The following is a 23,893-nucleotide window of genomic DNA, read 5'->3' as shown; positions in this document are numbered from 1 at the left end:
CTGTACATTGTCAGAAAACTGCTAATCAGTGGTGGGGGTGGGGTTATGCAAACTAGCTGGACTGGCTTGCATGTGACACCTAGTCCTGCAATGATAATCCCCTGGTGATAAAACACTGATTGTATTGAAACTACAGCACACATCCTAATAAGTGACACATCCCTGAAATCAGGTTCTCTGCCCTCACATTATGCAACACGATGATATGACAAAAAACCTGCTGACAGATTTCCTTTAAAAACGGTATTTCCATCTCAAACATTTGAATGATATGTAATAAATATATAGTAGATGCTTATCCCACCGTGGGGCCTGCATCTATTTTTAAACACGTGCCTCTGAGAGGAAACTGCGATTACCTTCCCTCCAACAGAAGTACATGACGGAGCCCCGTTCTCGAGATAAATGACTATTCCATTGGTGGACTCTGAAAGTACTATTGCGTTATGGCAAATGTATGGATTTGGTATAAATGTACAACATGGGAATACCCCTTTAAGAAAAAGTTAGTCTTCTTTCTTGCATTAATTTTTAATCCCCCTGACATGCAGTTTACAACCTGCTCCTGGTTTCAGGATTTTCTGTTGTGGGATTGTCCCTGTAAGTAATACATGCTGGATATGAGGCCTATGTGTCCAGTATGCTGCTGCCTTCAGTAATTCCTGTTTAACAGCACAGCTTAATGTTTGGAGTGATGTCCTTCTCTACAGCTCAGAGCCTGTACTTTCCTCCCTATCTACAGCCTGAATGAGCTGCCCTCCCTAATAACTTGAATGCTTTCCCCCCTTCGTTCATCCCTGATTTTCCCATTGCCCGCTGTTACTTATAAGACTTTGATGGTAGGTAGAGAGCAGCCAGAACTAGGACCAGATCTCTGACAGATTTGCACCAGATTATAAAGACTAGTTAGCTAGGGGGACGGACTCTGTAGCAGCGAAATGGTAGGAACTTTAGTTTCTCATATGCACAGTCCGTTATTTCATTGTCATGAATGTTGTGTTGCCATGACCTGGTCATGAAACTTTGTCCTGTTCCTCAGGTGTCCGTCATCCGAATATCATTTGTGACTGCTGCAAGAAGCATGGGATTCGTGGAATGCGCTGGAAGTGTAAAGTCTGCTTCGACTATGACCTGTGCACTCAGTGCTACATGAACAACAAGCATGACCTGTCCCACGCGTTCGAGAGATATGAGACTGCCCATTCACGGCCGTAAGTATGGAGAGAGGGAATTAGGACAGCTGTAAACAAAGAGAGATGGTCTCAGATCGACTCTGGTCCTGGCGCCATCTTTTAAAGGGAATCTGTCAGCAGTATTTTGCTATGTAATCCGAGAGCATCATGTTGTAGGTGCTGAGACCCTGATTCCAGCAATGTGTCACTTACTGTGTTTTGCTGTTTCAGTACAATCAGTGTTTTATCAGCAGGAGATTATCACTACAAGACTAGGTGTCTTGTGCTTCCTGGTCCAACCACACCCCCACCACTAATTGGCAGCTTCATGTAGATATACAGTGTGCACAGAAAGCAGCCAATCAGTGTTGTGGCGGGGTTATACACAGCTCAGCATTCTGAGATCTGCTAGATCTGCAGCAGAGAAAACTGTGATTGTATCACAACTGCTGCACCAAGTAAACTAAGTGATACATCGCTTGAATCAGGGTCTCTGCCCCTACATCATGCTGCTGTCAAATGACATAGCAAAACCTGCTGACAGAATCCCTTTAATGTTATTTGTATGCTGAGATTGAATAATCTAGAGTTGCAGCCGGAGATTGCACTACTTTCAAGTTTTGATGGCAACATGTCCTGTTTTGATTTTGATACTGGAGATCTTGTGAGAGTTAAAATCACCAAGCGCAGTAATATTTCCAAAACGACTTATAGAGATGAGGTAGTATGGCCCAGTACCCGCATAGCGGAAACAGTGGGTCTGATGACATGAGTAGTGCACATAAAAATCTCTAATTTCTCGCGCAACACATTGCTGCTGAATTTGTTTTTTATGACACTTTTCGATTTGTTTTATTTTATTTTTTTTTAAAGAGAGTGTGTGGGTCTTAGTGGATGGGGATGCGGCAAACACAGCTCAACAGCTTAGCTATAATTTGCACAGGGTGTAAGTTATAGCAGAAGTGAACCCCATCTCATAGCCATAGCCGCTGAGACCCATTATTAAAGGAACTTTCCAGAAATCAAAACTTATCATCTATCCACAGGATGACCAGAACGGTGGTCCCCGAGTCCGCAGTGTGATTGGAGCTCGGGTTGCGCAGCTTCTCCATTCATTCTCTATGGGACTGACAGCGACTACAGCGCTTGCCTTTCTCCATTTGATTGGAGCTCAGATCGCGCAGCTTCTCCATTCATTCTCTATGGGACTGACAGCGAGTACAGCGCTTGTCTATCTCCATCTGATTGGAGCTCAGGTCGCGCAGCTTCTCCATTCCTTCTCTATGGGACTGACAGCGACTACAGCGCTTGCCTTTCTCCATTTGATTGGAGCTCAGATCGCGCAGCTTCTCCATTCATTCTCTACGGGACTGACAGCGAGTACAGCGCTTGCTTATCTCCATCTGATTGGAGCTCAGGTCGCACAGCTTCTCCATTCATTCTCTATGTGACTGACAGCGAGTACAGTGTTTGCTTATCTCCATCTGATTGGTTCTCAGATCGCGCAGCTTCTCCATTCATTCTCTATGGAACTGACAGCGAGTACAGCGCTTGCCTATCTCCATCCGCCCCATAGAGCATGAATGGAACAGCCGGGAACAATTGCACCTTTCGCTTTATTCACTATTGATTGCTGGGGGTACCAGTGATCTGACACCCCCATGATTAAAATTGTGTCAAAAACCCTTTTTGACTTTAGGATAACCCCTTTAAAAAGTCTTGAAACTTGATTACAGATATCAGAGACATCTGATATATCTAACAATGGGTCTGGCATTGAGTTTTTTTCCTTCTTGAGGAGTGCTAATTTGCTAGTTTTCCCGGGGAGCATTGCCTGTAATACTCCCTACAACGGCAGGATATCCTCAAGGAGATCCATCACTTTCCAGCCTTGACACAATCTGATCCAAATGTATTATCGCTCTATAGCTGGCCCAGCTGAGGTTAATTCAGACCCATATTTCCAAAGAATTTCTGTGCATTTACTAATCTAAGGGTTAAACACAGTCTTACTAATCGTGAAAATCTATGGGCCGCTGTGAGAATAGAGAATCCTTGCCGCTGGGCCTCGTGTTACTGATTTCTTCCATTGTCTGGTGTTGAGGAGGAGTGGGATCATTAGCTCAGCATCCACCTGCATGGAAGATTACTGATGTCAGGATTCACAGTAGGAAGGAGGGATCTTGGCAGTTCATCAGAAGATGCTGCCGTAAGAGAAGTTAATGAAAAGCCAAGATGCAAGGCGGAAAAAATGTATTAATTTAATGGGATCATCTCCCCCTGGTGGGGACTTACTGCACAGTAATACAGCTAGACAAGTCTTTTTCCATTTACTGGGTAGCATAAGAAGCTTTTAATACTTTTCATGGTGTAAGCTGCTACTTGACCAAGAGGGATATTATTTTTTTTAATCTTAGTTTTGGGACTAAAATATTGAAACAAAAGGTGCAGTATAGTTGGCACATACTGCTAATGATTTCCAGCTTGTGAGGATTGCCCTCCTGGTAATACATGCTGGATGTGAGGTCTTCACAAGCTTTGATGCACTAGCACAGCTTCATTCCTGTTGTGCTTTCCTTTACTGCAGATAACGAAACAGCTACTGTGTTCTCTCCTTAATATAATTTCCTTTACTCCTACTGACTCTCCTCCCTCTTTACACTCTGATACAACCTGTGTGATCTCCTCATTCTTTTCCTTGGTAGCTAGAACAGTGCATTTGAACTTCGTGGCAGCGTAAACACCTAGATGCTGTGGTCAAGCACGACCACGACATCTACGTGCTTAGATGGAGGGGGTTACCGCCTCTATCACACCATTACCCGAACCGTGACACAATCTTGGGATTGAATGGTTCGTCATGGCTTCCCAATAATGACCCCCTGACCTGTAAAGTTAGTACTCCCATTAAGCCCTACCACAGCTCTGTCTGCAAAAATTAAAAGCTCTCACAGCTCCCATTAACGAGAATTTTTTTTTATTATTATTATTATTTATTTATTTTTTTTAAAGTAGTGAAGCAGAAAAAAGTTATATAAATTTGTAAATGCAGTAATTTTACTCTGCCCACAGAATAAAGTTACCATTTACATCTTAAAACCGAAATCCGGAATTTTTTTTCCCACAAATTTCAATTCATTATATAGTGGTTGAAAATTGTAAAATTTATGGGACTTGAAAACCTGGGAGGAAAAACAAAAATGTAAAATAGCCTTGTTCTTTAAGCGTTAATGTACGAAATACCCTAAAAGTAAAGGCCCCGTCACACTAAGCGATGCAGCAGCGATCCCGACAATGATACGACCTGTCAGGGATCGTTGCTGCATCGCTAATACTTCGCTGGTGAGCTGTCAAACAGGCAGGCTCACCAGCGATCAGGGGAGCAGCGATATCGTGGAAAGAATCGTTCCACGATGTCCTGCTCCAGTTACCAGCCTGCTGCAAGCAGGAGCAGGCTCGTAACCATGATAAACATCGGGTTACTAAGTGCGCGTGTGCCCCTAGTAACCCGCTGTTTACCATGGATACCACTCTGCTACGGTGCGCGGGAGGTTACCGTTCACCTTAGCAGAGCCGCATCCATGATAAACATCGGGTTACTAGGGGCACACGCGCACTTAGTAACCCGATGTTTATCATGGATACGACTCTGCTACCGTGAGCGGTAACCTCCCGTGCACAGTAGCAGAGTGGTATCCATGGTAAACAGCGGGTTACTAAGTGCGCGTGTGCCCCTAGTAACCCGATGTTTACCATGGATACCAGCCTGATCGTTGGTCCCACTGGTCACACACAGCGATGTGTGCTGGCCAGCGGGAGGCCAACGACCAAAAAATGGTCCAGGACACTTTGCAGCGATCAGCGACCTCACAGCAGGGGCCTGATCGTTGCAAAGTGTCACACATAGCGACATCGCTGGTGAGGTCGCTGTTGCGTCACCAAAACCGTGACACAGCAGCGATCTCGCTAGCGATATCGCTATGTGAGACGGGGCCTTAATGTTACCCTTTTATCAATCCTACTGTGCACTGTATTTCCTCTTCTTTCTCTTGCTGACCTTGCAATCTTTGAAAGGAGGGGAGGGAGGTAAGCTAATATTGAGAGAGAGGAGGCTCTTAGTAAAGCAAATAGATGAAATCAGCTGTATCCAGAAGGTGCCAAAAGCAGCAGCACAGCCAGCTATGTACAGGGATTGCGCAGACTCTACAACATGTCCCTACATAGTCTGACACTGTCCCATCAGTGCAGGCCAGATTTGATTGGTTTGGGGTATATATATATGACTGGTGCATGATCGTACCCATTTGTCATTTTATTCATAAATTTCCTGGATGAGTAACAGAGGAACGGCATAATATAAAGTTATAGGAAAAGGTACTCCTGAATTAGTGTTGTATAGGAAATAAAAGTATTTACTAAGTAAGACCCATGTCAGACAAATTTACAGTGGCATGTAAAAGTTTGGGCACCCCTGGTAAAAAAAATTCTGGGGGGGAAAGATAGGGGAGAATACAGACCCCACAGGGAATGGATCTCATGTTCTAAAATTGCAATTCTACACTCCACCAATAGAGGGAGACAACTTCCTTGTAGCTGGCTAGTAGCAGAGATTTATATGAGAATATACAGCAGCATCGCTGCAGCAGAAATCACTGTCTTATCACAATTACATTTACACCAAGCTTCATAAATAAAAAGCCCATAAAATAAAGCCTTAATTATCTCATGCGTTGTGTTGTCTGAAGATGTGTATATTTCTTTCCTCATTAAGCACTCTGCTTTTGGCAATAGAATAAATGTTGTGGTTGTTAAAAAAAAAAAAAAAAAAAATACATCGTGTTCTCAGCTAATTGGCAACTTCTGCAAAGAACATCAAAGTCATCTGAGACAATCTCCCAAGAAATTAGCATGCCTTACTGAAACATAATCTTCTGTAAAAATTGCCATAGAGCGGCTGCTGGAATGGCCGAGAGCATCCCGTATGTACTGGAGAATAGTCCACATCCCCGCAGAGCAAAGGAACGAGACAGGAAGACTTTCTGCATGTAGGAGGTCGATTGTCGAGGCTGAATGCTCACATTATATATATACATACATACATAATGTGAGCATTCAGCCTCGACAATTGACCTCCTACATGCAGAAAGTCTTCCTGTCTATATGTATATATTTATATACTGTTCATACATATATGCATACATAATAGAAAAGCAGGAGCAGCAGACCAGGGTAAGATGGGTGCAGAGCCTCCCTGGCAAAGAACAAACCATCCAGATAAGAAGTAATGAACGTTGCCACTATAGGCTAATAAACCACCATTATTTTTGCCATATTGCTTGGCCTGCCGCCTCAATACATGTATGTATGTATGTATGTATGTATGTATGTATGTATGTGTATATATATATATACAGTACAGACCGAAAGTTTGGACACACCTTCTCATTTAAAGATTTTTCTGTATTTTCATGACTATGAAAATTGTACATTCACACTGAAGGCATCAAAACTATGAATTAACACATGTGGAATTATATACTTAACAAAAAAGTGTGAAACAACTGAAAATATGTCTTATATTCTAGGTTCTTCAAAGTAGCCACCTTTTGCTTTGATGACTGCTTTGCACACTCTTGGCATTCTCTTGATGAGCTTCAAGAGGTAGTCACCAGAAATGGTTTTCACTTCACAGGTGTGCCCTGTCAGGTTTAATAAGTGGGATTTCTTGCCTTATAAATGGGGTTGGGACCATCAGTTGTGTTGTGCAGAAGTCTGGTGGATACACAGCTGATAGTCCTACTGAATAGACTGTTAGAATTTGTATTATGGCAAGAAAAAAGCAGCTAAGTAAAGAAAAATGAGTGGCCATCATTACTTTAAGAAATGAAGGTCAGTCAGTCCGAAAAATTGGGAAAACTTTGAAAGTGTCCCCAAGTGCAGTTGCAAAAACCATCAAGCGCTACAAAGAAACTGGCTCACATGAGGACCACCACAGGAAAGGAAGACCAAGGGTCACCTCTGCTTCTGAGCATAAGTTTATCCGAGTCACCAACCTCAGAAATCGCAGGTTAACAGCAGCTCAGATTAGAGACCAGGTCAATGCTCACAGAGTTCTAGCAGCAGACACATCTCTACAACAACTGTTAAGAGGAGACTTTGTGCAGCAGGCCTTCATGGTAACATAGCTGCTAGGAAACCACTGCTAAGGACAGGCAACAAGCAGAAGAGACTTGTTTGGTCTAAAGAACACAAGGAATGGACATTAGACCAGTGGAAATCTGTGCTTTGGTCTGATGAGTCCAAATTTGAGATCTTTGGTTCCAACCACCGTGTCTTTGTGCGACGCAGAAAAGGTGAACGGATGGACTCTACATGCCTGGTTCCCACCGTGAAGCATGGAGGAGGAGGTGTGATGGTGTGGGGGTGCTTTGCTGGTGACACTGTTGGGGATTTATTCAAAATTGAAGGCATACTGAACCAGCATGGCTACCACAGCATCTTGCAGCGACATGCTATTCCATCCGGTTTGCTTTTAGTTGGACCATCATTTATTTTTCAACAGGACAATGACCCCCAACACACCTCCAGGCTGTGTAAGGGCTATTTGACCAAGAAGGAAAGTGATGGGGTGCTACGCCAGATGACCTGGCCTCCACAGTCACCAGACCTGAACCCAATCGAGATGGTTTGGGGTGAGCTGGACCGCAGAGTGAAGGCAAAAGGGCCAACAAGTGCTAAGCATCTCTGGGAACTCCTTCAAGATTGTTGGAAGACCATTTCCGGTGACTACCTCTTGAAGCTCATCAAGAGAATGCCAAGAGTGTGCAAAGCAGTCATCAAAGCAAAAGGTGGCTACTTAGAAGAACCTAGAATATAAGACATATTTTCAGGTGTTTCACACTTTTTTGTTAAGTATATAATTCCACATGTGTTAATTCATAGTTTTGATGCCTTCAGTGTGAATGTACAATTTTCATAGTCATGAGCATACAGAAAAATCTTTAAATGAGAAAGTGTGTCCAAACTTTTGGTCTGTACTGTATATACACACTACCGTTCAAAAGTTTGGGGTCACCCAGACAATTTTGTGTTTTCCATGAAAACTCATACTTTTATTTATCAAATGAGTTGCAAAATGAATAGAAAATATAGTCCAGACATTGACAAGGTTAGAAATAATGATTTTTATTTGAAATTATAATTTTCTCCTTCAAACTTTGCTTTTGGCACAGAATGCTCCTTTGCAGCAATTGCAGCATTGCAGACCTTTGGCATTCTAGCTGTTAATTTGCTGAGGTCATCTTGAGAAATTTCCCCCTGTGCTTCCTGAAGCCCATCGCACAAGTTGGATTGGCTTGATGGGCACTTTTTGCACACCATACGGTCAAGCTGCTCCCACAACAGCTCAATGGGGTTGAGATCTGGTGACTGCGCTGGCCACTCCATTACAGATAGAATACCAGCTGCCTGCTTCTTCCCTAAATAGTTCATGCATAATTTGGAGGTGTGCTTTTGGTCATTGTCCTGTTGTAGGATGAAATTGGCTTCAATCAAGCGCTGTCTACAGGGTATGGCATGGCATTGCAAAATGGAGTGATAGCCTTCCTTATTCAAAATCCCATTTACCTTGTACAAATCTTCCACTTTACCAGCACCAAAGCAACCCCAGACCATCACATTACCTCCACCATGCTTGACAGATGGCATCAGGCACTCTTCCAGCATCTTTTTAGTTGTTCTGTGTCTCACAAATGTTCTTCTGTGTGATCCAAACACCTCAAACTTTGATTAGTCTGTCCATAAAACTTTTTTCCAGTCTTCCTCTGTCCAATGTCTGTGTTCTTTTGCCCATATTAATCTTTTCCTTTTATTAGCCAGTCTCAGATACGGCTTTTTCTTTGCCACTTTGCCCTGACGGCCAGCATCCCGGAGTCACCTCTTCACTGTAGACATTGACACTGGCGTTTTGCGTGTACTATTTAATGAAGCTGCCAGTTGAGGAGCTGTGAGGCGTCGATTTCTCAAACTAGAGACTCTAATGTACTTGTCTTGTTGCTCAGTTGGGGCCTCCCACTTCTCTTTCTACTCTGGTTAGAGCCTGTTTGTGCTCTCCTCTGAAGGGAGTAACACACACCATTGTAGGAAATCTTCAGTTTCTTGGCAATTTCTCGCATGGAATAGCCTTCATTTCTAAGAGCAAGAATAGACTGTCGAGTTTCACATGAAAGTTCTCTTTTTCTGGCCATTTTGAGAGTTTCATAGAACAAACAAATGTAATGCTCCAGATTCTCAACTAGCTCAAAGGAAGGTCAATTTTATAGCTTCTCAAATCAGCCAAACCGTTTTCAGATGGGCTAACACACTTGTGCAAGGGTTTTCTAGGCTTTTCTAGACATCCATTAGCCTTCTTACACAGTTAGCAAACGCAATGTACCATTAAAACACTGGAGTGGTGGTTGTTGGAATTGGGCCTCTATACATCTATATAGATATTGCAATAAAAAGACATTTGCAGCTAGAATAGTCATTTACCACATAAACAATGTATAGAGTGTATTTCTGATTCATTTAATGTTAGCTTCATTGAAAAAAAATGTGCTTTTCTTTCAAAAATAAAGAAATTTCGAAATGACCCCAAACTTTTGAATGGTAGTGTATACACAGATATGTATATATATATATATATATATATATATATATATATATATATATATATATATATATATATTTGTATTGAAGCACCTAATGAGCATGTGCACAGGTCACTGTGAAGAGAAGGGGAAATTGTCCATTGTGATTGGTGGATCTTGTGTTATTAGCTGTGTATGGAGGTGTTACCTGTTATTGTAATCCTGTCTCTGATGATAATGAGACTGCTGAAAAATTTTGGTTATAGAATAGGAAGTATGAGTCTGAAAATAGCCCCAGTGGCCAGTTTAAAGACAGGAAGATTTCACATTTTTTATACTGATTGTGAAATATAAAATCAAAACTTTGCCATAAAATGAAAAAAAGAACAAATAAACATTTACCTGAAAACCTAATTTAAACAATAGTTTTTTTTTGTTTTTTTTCTTTAAAGGAAATCCGAGAGGACGATTTTACTATTGAAACTAGCGCTATGGCCAAATAGATCCTAGTACACAAAAAACAAAATGTTACTTGTACTAATCTAATGTACCAGAGCCTAGAAATCGAGCTTTGAAGCCGCATGTAAATTTTCCTGGCAGTTCCTCAGGGGCGTGTCATTGTACTAGGCTAATTAGCACGTGTCTTGATTTCTCCGCTCTGGTACATTAGATTACTACAAGGCAGGCAGAAAGCTAGGGCTGCTGCCCTTTCATCTGGAGGATCAGGGGGGATCCCAGTACGCTGCCCCCTTACCATGGTTATGCTTAGTGACATTCTCAAAGTGTCATATATGTGGAGTGATTTTTTTTTGTCTTTTTTTTTATTTTCTAGGATCATTCTCACTGCTCGCCAAGGATTACCACGTGTAGTCCTCAAAGGGATCTTCCAAGGAGGCAAAGTTGTGCGTGGACCTGATTGGGAATGGGGAAACCAGGACGGTAAGGATAATGAATGAGATTTAAGAAAAGGCTTGGTTACTTCCACCATATGACAAGATGTATGTTGTGTTGAGCTATTTTCAGAATTCAACAAACTATGGAAAATCAATGCTATGTGTCGTCCATTACTGATCGAACGAGGTCCGGACCATCATAGCCTCTGAGAAGGCAGAGCGCTGCAGCAGACGGGACAGTTCAGAGCTGTAATACAAGACCCAGCACTAGAACTGAGCATTGATAGTAATCTGCTGTATGGAGCTGCGAGACCCTAAATAGTGATCGTCCGAGCAGTTGGACTTCCACTAGCAGCAGAATTTTAATTATCTACAGTGGATGTAAAAAGTCTACACGCTCCTCTTAAAATTCCATGTTTTTGTCATGTAAATAAATCATAACGAGAAGAATTGTTTCAGAACTTTTATCACCTTTAATGTCACCCATAATTTGTACAAGTCCATGGGTAAACAATCTGAAATTATTTTGAGGAGGAAATTGACAAAACTAAAACAATGCCGTTGTATAAGTGTGAGCATCCTCTTATAATTGGGGATGTGGTTGTGTTCAGAATTAGCCAATCACATTTACTGTCCTGTTACATAGTAGTCAGTGCACAGCTTGCATCATTTACTGTGATTCTGATTAACTCCATAGCAAGTTTAGGTGTTCTAGTAGCATTTTGTAGACATTTTCTTAGTTGTATTTTAAAGCAAAATTTATAAAAAGCTTACAACACAGCAAAGGGATCTCATTGTTGCAAGTTATCAGTCAGGAGAAAGGTACAAAAAAATTCCAAAGAATTAGATAAACCATGGAACACTGAAGATGATCATCAAGAAGTGGTTTAACTGTAACAAAACAGGGACATTACCCAGAACTGGAAGTCCCTCAATTGATAAAAAAACAAGAAAGAAATTGGTCTGGGAGGCTGAAAAGAGACCTATTGCAACATTAAAGGAGCTGCAGGAATTTCTGGCAAGTACTTGCGTACTGCGTGTGACAGCAATCTCCCATATTCTTCATATTTCTGGCCTGTAGAGTTGGGTGGCAAAACAAAAGCCTTTGCTTAAAAAGAAAAACATCCAAGCCCTGCTATGTTTTGCTAAAACCCATATCAAGTCTTCCAAAAGCATGTGGGAAAATGTGTTATGATCTGATGAGACCAAGGTTGAACTTTTTAACCATTATTCTAAAAGGTATGTTTGGCGAAAAAGCCAACACTGCGCATCACCAAAAGAACACCATACCCACAGTGAAGCATGGTGGAGGCAGCACTATGCTTTGGAGCTGTTTTTTGGCATCTGGAACTGGGGCTTTAGTCAAGATGGAGGAAATTACGAACAGTTCCAAATATTAGTCAATTTTGTTACAAAGACCTCTGCTAAAAAGCTGAAGAGAAATTTCAGCATGGCAACAATCCTAAAAAGACCTCCAAATCAAGAAAAGAATGGCTTTGCAAGAAAAAGATGAACGTTTTGAAACAGCCCGAGCCCAGACCTGAATCCACTTGTAAATATGTGGGTGACCTGAAGAGGGCGCCGTACACAGGAGATGCCCTCACAATCTGAGAGATTTGGAGTACGTAAGGAAGAATGGACAAAGATCGCCTATTCTAGATGTGCCATGCTGAGAGACTCCTACCCAAAAAGACTGAATGCTGCCGTAAGTGCAAAGGATACTTTAACACAGCATTAATTTAAAGGTGTGCATATTTATGCAACCACATTATTATTATTATTTATTATTATAGCGCCATTTATTCCATGGCGCTTTACATGTGATTTTAGTTCCTTATTTTTCTTTATCCACCCAAAAGGATTTTAGTGTATTTTTCATTTGATTTGTACAGATCATAGGTGACATCGAAGGTGGAAAAAGTTCTGAAATGATTCATCTTGGTATGATTTTTTTTTTTTTTTACAAGACAAAGACAGGATATTTTAACAGGGGTGTGTAGACTTTTTATACCCACTGTGTATGTATGTCTTATTTGGTGTCCACTCTTTTAAAAAAAATACTTAAAGGGTCGTATCATCAAGAAAGACTTTTCAACCATGTAGAAGACATCACAGAGGGTCGATCCCCTTCTTGGGATTCCCCTATGTAAGCCAGAATATAAAGACATTCAATAAGTCTTGAGACATCCTTGTCGGAGAGAATACTACTATTCCACCGCCGTAGCCATTTACAGAGGAAATATCTTCCTAACCACAACTTTCTCCCTGCAAAATCAGCTGGGTCCCGATTCTAGGGATGTCTAGGATCATGACCCAGGGTGGTCAGCTGAGTGCTCAGGGGGCTTCAATTGTCAAAGCTGTTTCGGATTACTAATTTTCTTGCTGAAGTTTAACAAAGGGCACCAAGGCTTGGCAGAGCTTATCCTAGCATTGCTGCTTCTCTCTAAGTTCTTGCCGATCATTTGTTTCTTGCTTTGTGTAATGAGCTGTTGTCCTACTGAAGACAGGTCACATGACTGCAACAGCCAATCACAGAGTCCATAATTACGTCACCATCCCAATTGTCTGCCACAAATACGTGACATGTGGTCAACAGGGACATGGCAGAAAACATATGACCAGCGGGGGACACTTGACAGAATTGTAGATAAAGTTTTACAAAACTTTTGAAATGGACGTTCCAGTGTGCTGATCAGTGCAGGGCACTATATGGTGCATGGTGTAGTGATGTCCTTATACTTTCACCTAGGTGGTGAATCTAAGGTCGGACGTGTTGTAGATATTCGCGGCTGGGATGTGGAAACAGGACGCAGCGTGGCAAGCGTTACCTGGGCCGATGGAACCACCAACGTTTACAGAGTTGGGCACAAGGGCAAAGTAGATCTGAAGTGCATTGCTGATGCTCCAGGAGGACATTATTACAAAGACCACTTGCCCAAGCTTGGTATGATATGATATTATTGCACTTATACTGATGGCCGTATTCACACCTGTAACTATCGATATCGAAACATTGTATGTTATTATTGCCAATATAGGTAAGCCTGCAGAAATACAGCGGAAGGAGAGCTCAGAGCGGCATCCCTTCCAGCATGGCGACAAAGTCAAATGTCTCCTGGATGTAGAAATCTTGCGAGAAATGCAAGAGGGACATGGAGGATGGAACCCAAAAATGGCCGAGGTAATTGGCAAAATGGTACCTGTCTGATTAAAGTGGAGGGAGGAAAATGGCGTTAGTCTCTTTTTCTCTCACACACTCTCACTTTAAAATAAATAGCCAATTGGGTGTCACCATTCGAAGCATGTTAATACATAGGCTGACATGAAGCAATTACGCTCTAAAAATTAAGAATTCTTGATGACTTATTTACTGATCCCTTTTTGGTGTGTCTGATCGGCTGAGTGGATCACATAGGCTCCTCCAGATTTTTTCTTTTAGAAGCCGTAGAATAATGAGACATGTACAATGACAGATGTCTCGTATTAATATTGTCCTTTCTTAACCTTTTACATTATTTTCTGACTACAAGTCTGATTGGTTTTGCAGTTTATAGGTCAGACAGGAACTGTTCACCGGATTACAGAGCGAGGAGACGTCCGAGTTCAGTACAACAGCGAAACGCGCTGGACCTTCCATCCTGGAGCTCTCACTAAGGTATCTGGAGACCAGGATACAATCGTACATGTAGTGAAAACATTATGAACCATTATTAATGTTAAGTAGAGACTCCTGAGGTGTAAACTTCTCCTCTGATATCATTTCAGTCTATGTACAGTATATTTGGTGCTAGTTAGTCACTTTGTCCTTTGGGGAGGTACAACCCGGATGATCACTTTTACACTTGTGGTGTCATGGGATTTCTGATAGTCACTATTAGATTAGATTACTTACATTTTGTGATTTAATATTTTGCTGTATGACAATTGATATTCAGGATTTTACCAATGGGTCGATTGGTGGGTTGATGGATTGTCGATGAATGAAAGGGTGGGTTGATTTATGGATAGATGGATAGGTCCATAGATGGATGGGTGGGTCACTTAGGTCGTGGGTGGGTTGGCTGGATGGTCGGTGGATGGATAGATACATCTATTAAATAGTTGGATGGACAGGTCAATGAATGGGTCAATGATAGGTGGGTTGATGGATGAGTGGATGGATGGGTTGATGAATGATAGGTTGGATTGATGGATAGATGGATGGGTTGATGGATCGGTCGGTGGTTGGGTGAATAAATGGATGGATGTTTTTTCTGAATTGGGGCATGGATAGTTGGATGGATGAATGTCTCAATGGACTGATGGATATTTTGATGATTTGATGACGAGGTTGATGGTTCTGTGGTACAATTGATGGATGAGTGGATGGATAGGAAAGTGGATATGTCCTTGAGAGGGTTAATGGATGGTCTTATGTGTCGATAGATAGAGCCAATATTTGATAAATACAATACTAGATAAATCCATGAAAATGGAAAGGGCACTCTAGCGATATAGTGCAAATATATGCTAGACTTTATTGGCCCGTGTGGGAATGTTTCAATTCAAGACACTGAACCTTTCTCAAGCCCAAGTTCTGTGTCTTGATCCTAAAAGTTGCCACATGGGCCAATAAAAGTCCAGTATTTGCACTATATCACTGGAGCACTTCTTCAGTTTTTGTGGATTTATTGAAGAGGTTCGGTATGTACCTTGGTGGCCTTACACCCTGTTATCTCGATGACTTGGTTCTGCTTAATTTATTTTCCTTTTAGATAGATAGATAAGTAGGCAGTGGGTATATATATGAATAGAGAGGTAGAAATATCTGAGATAGATATGAAATACTTAGATGGATATAAATATATGACGTCAAGGCCACAGAGGTTCATTTTACAGCAGATCCAGAAACCTTGTCAAAACCAAGATATCACATGTGTTCTTCATGCAAAGAGAACATTGCATCTGTTGACTCCTTGACTTATCCATGAGTGTAATGGTGGTGGCACCTGGGCACTTTGTGCGCTGGCACTTGGTGGTCACGGTGCTGCTGCTGGAGATGGTGGGTGTGAAGAATGACTTGTCCATCCCATCACATTTTTCCAGCTGCTTGTTCTTGGTGGTGTGATACGTGTGTTCATGACTTAGTGCCTCCCCCAGTATCCCAGTATGAAGTTACGCTTTACCTTCTCCTAGACGCCTTGTATATGCTATAAGTTGCTCCCTTTCCATTGTGCTTGATATAGAAAAAAAAAAAAGCTTTTTGTTTTATTATTTTTCTTTCCTTTTTATAGCACAACAGCATTTGGGTTGGTGATGTTGTGCGTGTGATGGATGACATGGATACAGTCAAGAAGCTACAAGTTGGTCATGGGGAATGGACAGATGATATGGCCCCTGTGAGTGATGTTAAATAACAAGCACTAAAACCACACAGTGCTTCTTATCAGTATCATTTAACTCTGTGCAAATTTGTCAATTCCTCATCTGTCTCTTCTTTGCTCTCAGATCACTCACCCATTTTGAACAAATTTTTAACATATTTTACAATAAAAACTCTATATATCACTAAATAGAACTATTAGACCAGATGATGTCGGTGTACTTACTTTGAAGATTCATGTCAGAATGGCTGTATTTTGCATCGGATCACTGATTTTAAGCAGATTTCATAATACGAGCTGCATACATCACTGAATAGATGTATTAAACTGGATGAGGCCGGTGTACTTACTTTGAAAATTCATGTCCAGAATGGCTGTATTTTGCACTGGAGTTACACCTTTGAATACTAACTTCATTGGCAGTCGCCATCAGTATATGGAATACCATATTTATAGTATTTACCGGTCATAAAGGAATACTCCAGATTAATATTATATGCTGAGTGAAGGTACTGAGGGGCTTTGACTTGCCATTGGTATTTAGAGAGCACACGAAAGAGAACCCCTGTATCAGGCTCTGCCTCCTCGGGCTGTGCTCATCACAATGTATTAGCTTTAGGTGGGTTGTTCCATTTATTATTTCATTAATTAACTGCTAGTAGCATCATAGAATCCTCTATTGAGCTCATTTTTTTTAATAGGAAAGCTATTTGCACAGATAAGGAATCTACTCAGTGTGAATTGCGGTGTATGATAATATAGCAATTGGATGGATGAAATTTGTTCAAAATGGTTGATAGAATTGTTACAATATATTTCTTAAAGAGGACTTATCAACTCCAATGAAACGTCATGGTGTAAAAAGTGACCAAAATGTCAAACATTTCTCAGATATATTTTATTAGGAAAAGTAAAATTTTTCCTCTCTAAATTGACAGTGAAAGCTTTTTCCCCTTTAAGAGAGGGAACCTGGAGTCGGCAGAAGTCAGGCTCTCTGCAATCTTACTATTTTACAGATGTTTGAGACTTCCTGCTTCTGAGATGTGTGTTGGGTGGATATGTTGGGGAGACTGAGATCATTTTGTAAACATATGGGGATATTTATGCTGCACTCTTACTTCATGCACTTCCTGATGGATTTAGTTGTATATGTGGGAATGTAAAATAGAGTCCTACATATTATGAAATATTAAGAGGAAGAGGGTTAAAAAAGTAGCCATAAAAATAAATCCTACCAGTCCACTGTTCATTGTAGCTGCTGAGGACTCTGCCTTTACAGGCAGCAATGTCCTCCTCTAGTAGATTATCCCTTTAGAAGCAGCTCTGTCATCTTTTTTTATCTAGGCTATATAATATACAGAGAATTCTGATTACATGGCTGATAAATAACAATATTCTGTATTTAAAGGGGTGATCCAAAACTAATATTAATTTTCATCCTAAATGTCTATTTATTTTCATAATATAATAGTTTTTCTAATATGTTTTAATTAAAAAGTCCCTACTCTTGCCTCTCAAATCCAATTGCTTTATTTAATTTTTTTACCTATGTACTTTTTGATGACGTTTTGTTTGAGAATCCCCAGTGCATGCTGGGATATTCAAATGGGATTTCATCAGAGGGCAGAGGCTGTGGTCACTGTCACAGCCTCTGTTCCCACCCTGAAACAAAGCGTCATCAGTGACGTCCGTTTCAGGGGCTGGGCTTGTCCTTTCTGTAGTGAGCTGACACAGTGCAATATTCTTCTCGATGCACAGTGTCAGTGCACTCCCTTACTGGGTCTAATGAGAAGTGACGAACTGACAACTGAGCACACGGTCAGTGTGCATTGTAAGGAGGGAACATGGTGAACAGAGACCAGTCCCGTCCCAGAAATAGTCGTCACTTTCAGGAGCATGGCTGGTCTCTGCTAACCTCCTTCTTTCATTACAATACGCACTGACAGTGCACTCTGTTGCCGGCTCGTCACTTCTCATTAGAGCGAACTGTCACTGTGCTCAGAGAAGAACATTGCACATAAGAAGTTAAATGGGTTTTCCTATTATATTGTCTGAACAAATGATTACAAAACTGCAGGTTTCACAACGGGTGAATTTGTAAGTTCATCATCAATCCTTCCAGATGTAAGAACAAAGGTCTTTCTAGCATTCAGATGCTGTATAGAATCTGTTCCCCCTTCCACCAAACACAGTTGATATCTCCCAGAGAGGAGATTCTCACCAAGTTTTACACTCCATTCTGTAAAATTAAAGTAAAACCTGAATCCCTGTAATATTGTGGAAAATCTCCTGATTTGCTATTGACAAGTATATAATTTCATCTAGTGTCACTTTTTGCGTTTTTTCAAAAGTGATAAGTCCTCTTTAAAGCCTTTTTCTTATTTTCTGTAATGTCATCACACTTACTGGTAACGGCCAAGACGTCCATCGCAGATATCCATGGAAGCCGTAGGGTCGCGCTCTTAGGCTTTATATTGATTGGTCGCTACAGGCAACACCGCTGTCTTCTAGGTTTAATAAATCTGTCCTCTTGCCTTCATCTGTAAGGACATACAATTGATTAATTGCAACTTTTGCATCTCACAGCAGCTACAGACTCCTGAAATGTATCACTATTTTACAATCCCCATTTTGTTGCACCAGGCTCTAGGCCAGATTGGCAAAGTCATCAAAGTGTTTGAGGACGGAGACATGAGAGTGTCTGTCGGCGGCCAGTCCTGGACCTTTAATCCGGCGTGCCTGACTTCTTATCAGAGAGATGACGAAGCCAACCTGATGACAACGGAAAACGCCAAGGAGCCGAAACGTAAGTGCTAAGACGAGTCTTAAAAATACATGAAAATGTCCTGAAAAATTATGTCCTTGTAATTATTCACTCCCTAATAAATAAATACTCTGATCATGTTAAAGGAGTTTTCTGAGATAACCTATCAGATTTGTAAGAGTCCAACTCCTAGCATCCCTGGCGTTCCATCCCACATCCCCAAATCTCTTTGCAGCTCTTCTGTTGATCATTAGCTACAGCCGTCACTGCCCATATACACTACTTGGCTGCTGCAACCAATCACTGGTCAATGATTGGCTGCAGTGGTCAAGTTGGGTAAATGCAGAGGCTTAAGTATAGTGAATGTAGTGGCCGCTTTCGCACCTGGATCTTGGAGCCTCAGGGTCCCAAAAGGTCCTTTTAGCACATATTAGAAGAAGAAGAAGGATGTTAGTAAAAGACCCAAAGTAGTTTGAAATGTTGCATTGGTGCCCATGACCTGCAAGCTACGCCACTGGGTGATGACTGCAGTTGGGAAATTTGGGGATGGAACGGCAGGGATGTAATGGGTGAGTATGTATTAATGACTTATTTTAGCCTTATTGCTATACCTACCTTTTTTTGGCAGGTACATTGGTTTCCATTTTGGAGAAGATACTTGCTCAGAAGACTGATTGTGAAAGCCCAAGCTCTTTGGTTATTGAAGCGGCTCAGGGAAACACAGGCCGAGTGAGGGAAACGCTGTTGAAACACCCAGACAAGGTACCCCTCGTAATACAGGCTTACTATGGTATCCTATAATTGTCAGCATTATCCCTGCAATCATTGGATTAACTCTGTATACCCAGTGGGTTCCTCCTCGTAGAATAGCCCTTTTTACACGATTGACCGCGGACTTGGCGTGATGAATTTGGCCGCCTTCCAAGCAGGATTCCTCCCCTTAAAATGAAGCAAGTCAGAACCCGGCCTGCTTAAAATCACTGTCATTCTAGATGATTAAAAAGAAGTTTCAAGTATATTACACTTTAGCCCACATCAAAGTGAGAAAAGAAATGACTGTGTCATCCTTGGCCAGAGTCCTCTCCAGCTGATATTCAGCAGAAGTCAGACACTGGTTTCATACTTCCAAGAAAGGACAACACCTGGCAAGGGTTAAAAGAGACCCGAATCTCACCTCTCATTCTCTGAAAAATACTCCTAAGGTTCATGATTGCCTCTTTTTTTCCATGATAGGTGGATATAAGGAATGAAGGGCGGACAGCCCTACAGGTGGCATCCCACTTGGGACACTTGGAGGTGGTGAAGGTCCTGCTTCAAGCCAACGCAAACATTGACCTTAAGGATGACGAGGGGGACTCTGCTTTACATTATGCTGCTTATGGGTAAGATGTGTCCAGAAAGTGAAGAGAGATGAATGCATTTCTTGATCTTCTCCATCTTTGTATAATAAACCAGTGGCATGTAACGAAAATAAGTTATCGATGTTGGTGGTAGTCCAACATCTGGCCCCCCAACGATCAGCAAGGGAGTAAGAGGTGAACAGCAGTACCCACAAAACAGTGACTAGAGCTGTGCAGTTCCAGATTTTCACTTTTTACATCCGGCAAGAGATGAAAACAGCTGATTGATGGGGGAGACAGGGTCACAGATCTGATATTGGTGACCTATCCTTAGGAATGGTTGTCAATATCAAAGTAACATGTCCTTTAAAATTCTATCAGGATAAAACGATATTCTTTTGCCATTATAACATTTGCCATTCTTCCCAGTAACCAGGCTGCTGTCACCAGAGTCTTATTGGCCAAGGGAGCTAATGCCGAACTCATCAACAATGCCAAGTGCTCTGCTCTGTACATCGCTGTCAATAAAGGCTTCACAGAAGTGGTGCAAGTCCTATGTGTTCCCAATTCTGCCATTAATATGCAGGTGAGGGGGTAGATGTGAATCGTATTCTTGTTTCATTAGGTTTTCGGATGACTTTGCATGTTGCAAGCATATACTTGACCTCCAGGCAGTGAAAAGAAGCAGGGCCCTCAGGACACCCGTTCTAGTAATTGGTGGTGTCCCACACCCAGACATATAAAACTTATTCTGTGGATGTTTGATAAATGTCAGTTGTGGGAAAAGCCATTTAACGTGTCACTAAGTAGCGTCTCACCTCCTCTTGCTTCTTTAGAAAAGTGCAATATTCACCTTTTTAAAGGGGTTCGGCTGTAACAATAAACAGGCAGCACACACAAGGCCTTGTGGAAAGCCATTAGCCTTCACAGAAAGTTATACGGCCAAGGTTACATGGTGAGGGTAAGGCTACATGGCAAGGGTAAGGCTCCATGGCGATGCTAAGGCTAGATGGCGAGGCGAAGGCTCCATGGTGCGAGGCGAAGGCTCCATGGTGAGGCTAAGGCTCCATGGCGAGGCAATGACGCGAGGTGAAGGCTCCATGGCGAGGCGAAGGCTCCATGACGAGGTGATGGCGCGAGGCGAAGGCTCCATGGCGAGACAATGGCGCGAGGCGAAGGCTCCATGGCAAGGCGAAGGCTACATGGCGAGGCAAAGGCTCCATGGCGAGGCAATGGCGCGAGGCGAAGGCTCCATGGCGGGGCGAAGGCTACATGGCGAGGCTAAGGCTACATGGCGTCTTTTTATATGGGTTATTAAAATTGCGATGTCATCCTGCTAAAATAGCAAGTAATGATACTGAATGTAATCATGTTGAAATTTTGCATTAGTTGCAATCACATTCACTATTATTATTTGCCACCATATTCATTGTCATTAATCGTTAATTAGCAGCACAGCATCATTTAATGCTTACAGTCTATACTGACCCTCTCAGCCCACGTACAGGTGCAGATATCCTGTATATGATGCATTAATGACCCCATGTTGAACCATAGTGTAACCTGCTGTCTGTCTCTAGGACTTACATGGGGATACCCCTCTTCACTATGCCATCACTGCGGATTATAGAAACATCATCGAGATCCTCACCGATGTACCGAACATTGATTTCACCATCCAGAATCAGCAAGGCTTTAATCTTCTACATCACTCCGCTCTGAAAGGAAATGTCTTGTAAGTTGTTTTTTTCTTTTTTAGCTTCAGATTCTCTTCATCTTCTGACATTAGAGCTCATCAAACTGATCTAAGGAAACCATTTGTGTCTTACATCGACGAGACAGATTATCTAAAGCGTCTGCTTAGAAGATCTTAGCACTTTGTTATGTTTAACAGCGTAGTTCATTCCTCCCATTGATATGATAGGATACAGTCTGCATCGCAATTAGCTACAGATCAGGCTGTTTGATTGTCGTCCTCGATGCTTTTAAAGAGGTTGTCTGTTCTAGAAAACCCATTTGTACATTTTGGGGTCTCCATCAATTAGCTAAGGGATGCACATGTCTGCGTATTACAAGGAGAGACCATTGTTGTGCATTGCATCATATCCCCTGAGGAGGCTCTGCTGGGAAATGGAACTCTTACTGACAAGTTGACCTGTAGATCACAATTGATCGTCATTGCAGCAGGTTGTCTTGTGATTATCTTATTGTTAGAGGATCCTTCTAAGAAAAAGGGATTATTCAAAGCGGGCAAAGCCTTTAAGAAATTTACGACTGGGGTTGTCACTACATAGACCCAATCTTTAAGGCTACATGTACCTGTTCAGATTTCTGCCCATACCGAGAGCAAATCTACAACATTACTTGTTTAAGCTCCTTTTTACATGGACCGATGCAGACTGCATGAGCTGAACAATGGTTATTCGATCTTTTGGCCCCCGTACATTTTGCATTTTCTCGGCAGCACATCCCTTGGTAGATGTGCTGCCGATAAGCGATACAATCAGTGTTATCTCACCACTGCCAAAGTTTACAGAGGTCAGTGATCAGGAATAAGTGTTCTCATGGCCACTCGTATGGCCGATTATTGACCCTTCTAATTGTCACACAAGGTGAGGGAAAGTCTAAGTGCACAACTTCGGGAAGAGGAGAGGAAGCCCAAACACTAGAGAAAGGGAGAGTGGAGACCCCTAGCCTAATCTGTCCACACCCTGTCTCCCCTAACGTCCCTATATAGGTTCCACACCTATCGCCGAACAGGATACCTAATCCCTGACTTCCCTTAGTGATAGTCCCTTGATAGGGAGGGGGCGGGGTGAGCACTAGTCAGCCCCCACTACATCTAAAGATGAACAGGTAATCAGACAAGGGAATACACTTAGCTTGAGAAGACACCAGAGAGATCATGACTACAATCCTCCAAGGGAACTCCAGAAGACACTAGCCGACTACTAGTACTTCAAGCCTGGACAGAGGAAAATAGAGCTATCACCGGCGACTCTCTGGAGAGACTGAAGGTATTTAAACATCCAGCAAGGGTGTGTCAATTAGCAGTAGAAGGTAGAGGTCACTGCTAGGTCCTAAAGGGAGAAGGATATCACTACACTACAGAGATGAAAAGATCAAGAAGGTGCCTTCAGAGCCAAGCGCAATGACCTTCTACAGCTGGATCCAAAATGACTGTCTGTCACACCTGACACACACGTAACACTAATAGGATCTTCACCATAAGCACAACTGGAACCTCAGGACATCACAGGGTATGAGGCATGTTATAGAGTCCCCCAGCGTCTTCATTTCCGTACTCTGTCACTGCTCGTGGCCCCTCGTAGATGATCATTTCTGATATGTCACATGATAAATTCAGGTGGGTTTCACTTGAAAAAGTTAGAAAACTTTTGCACCAGTTTTCTGCTGCCAGAAATTCACAAACTTTATCACATGATTTTTTTTTTTTTTTACATGATTTTACATCTTTTTTTTATTTGATTTACACTGCTCTCACCACTTTACTAAAGTTGACGTGTTTAGCAGATTTTTTAAAAAACAAAGTTGCAAAAAAAGTGGAATCACATTTCTAGATAGAAATGTAACATCACGCGTTGATAAATAACGCAGCCGCAAGGAAAAGTGACATTAAATGTTCCGTTATAAGATTTCCCCCTCCGACATGTCTTCTGGAAGTCCACAAGGAATAAGAAGGCAAAGAAGGGCCAAATGCATAAACTCAT

General features: G+C 41.9%; 1 protein-coding gene across 4 annotated transcripts in view; it reads left to right on the top strand.

Moving 5' to 3' along the window:
• The window catches only part of MIB2 (MIB E3 ubiquitin protein ligase 2), a 90,974-nt gene that overhangs the window by 53,384 nt on the left and 13,697 nt on the right, over positions 1-23,893 (top strand). For 3 of the 4 annotated variants that reach the window (XM_073656828.1, XM_073656829.1, XM_073656830.1), the window contains exons 3-13: positions 1,040-1,211; positions 10,635-10,741; positions 13,445-13,639; positions 13,734-13,876; positions 14,243-14,350; positions 15,969-16,073; positions 18,702-18,864; positions 19,451-19,584; positions 20,056-20,204; positions 20,592-20,748; positions 21,743-21,897. In XM_073656828.1, the coding sequence (XP_073512929.1) occupies positions 1,040-1,211; positions 10,635-10,741; positions 13,445-13,639; positions 13,734-13,876; positions 14,243-14,350; positions 15,969-16,073; positions 18,702-18,864; positions 19,451-19,584; positions 20,056-20,204; positions 20,592-20,748; positions 21,743-21,897 (1,588 nt within the window). The remainder of the gene's footprint in view (positions 1-1,039; positions 1,212-10,634; positions 10,742-13,444; positions 13,640-13,733; positions 13,877-14,242; positions 14,351-15,968; positions 16,074-18,701; positions 18,865-19,450; positions 19,585-20,055; positions 20,205-20,591; positions 20,749-21,742; positions 21,898-23,893) is intronic. The other variant, XM_073656832.1, reaches the window with a different exon arrangement.

This window comes from Phyllobates terribilis, unplaced genomic scaffold (assembly GCF_046119375.1).
Source record: "Phyllobates terribilis strain yellow unplaced genomic scaffold, ASM4611937v1 Scaffold_12__6_contigs__length_324123572, whole genome shotgun sequence".
Taxonomy (NCBI): domain Eukaryota; kingdom Metazoa; phylum Chordata; class Amphibia; order Anura; family Dendrobatidae; genus Phyllobates; species Phyllobates terribilis.
The sequence above is the reverse complement of the archived record's forward strand: the minus strand, read 5'-3'. Positions and strand labels throughout refer to the sequence as shown.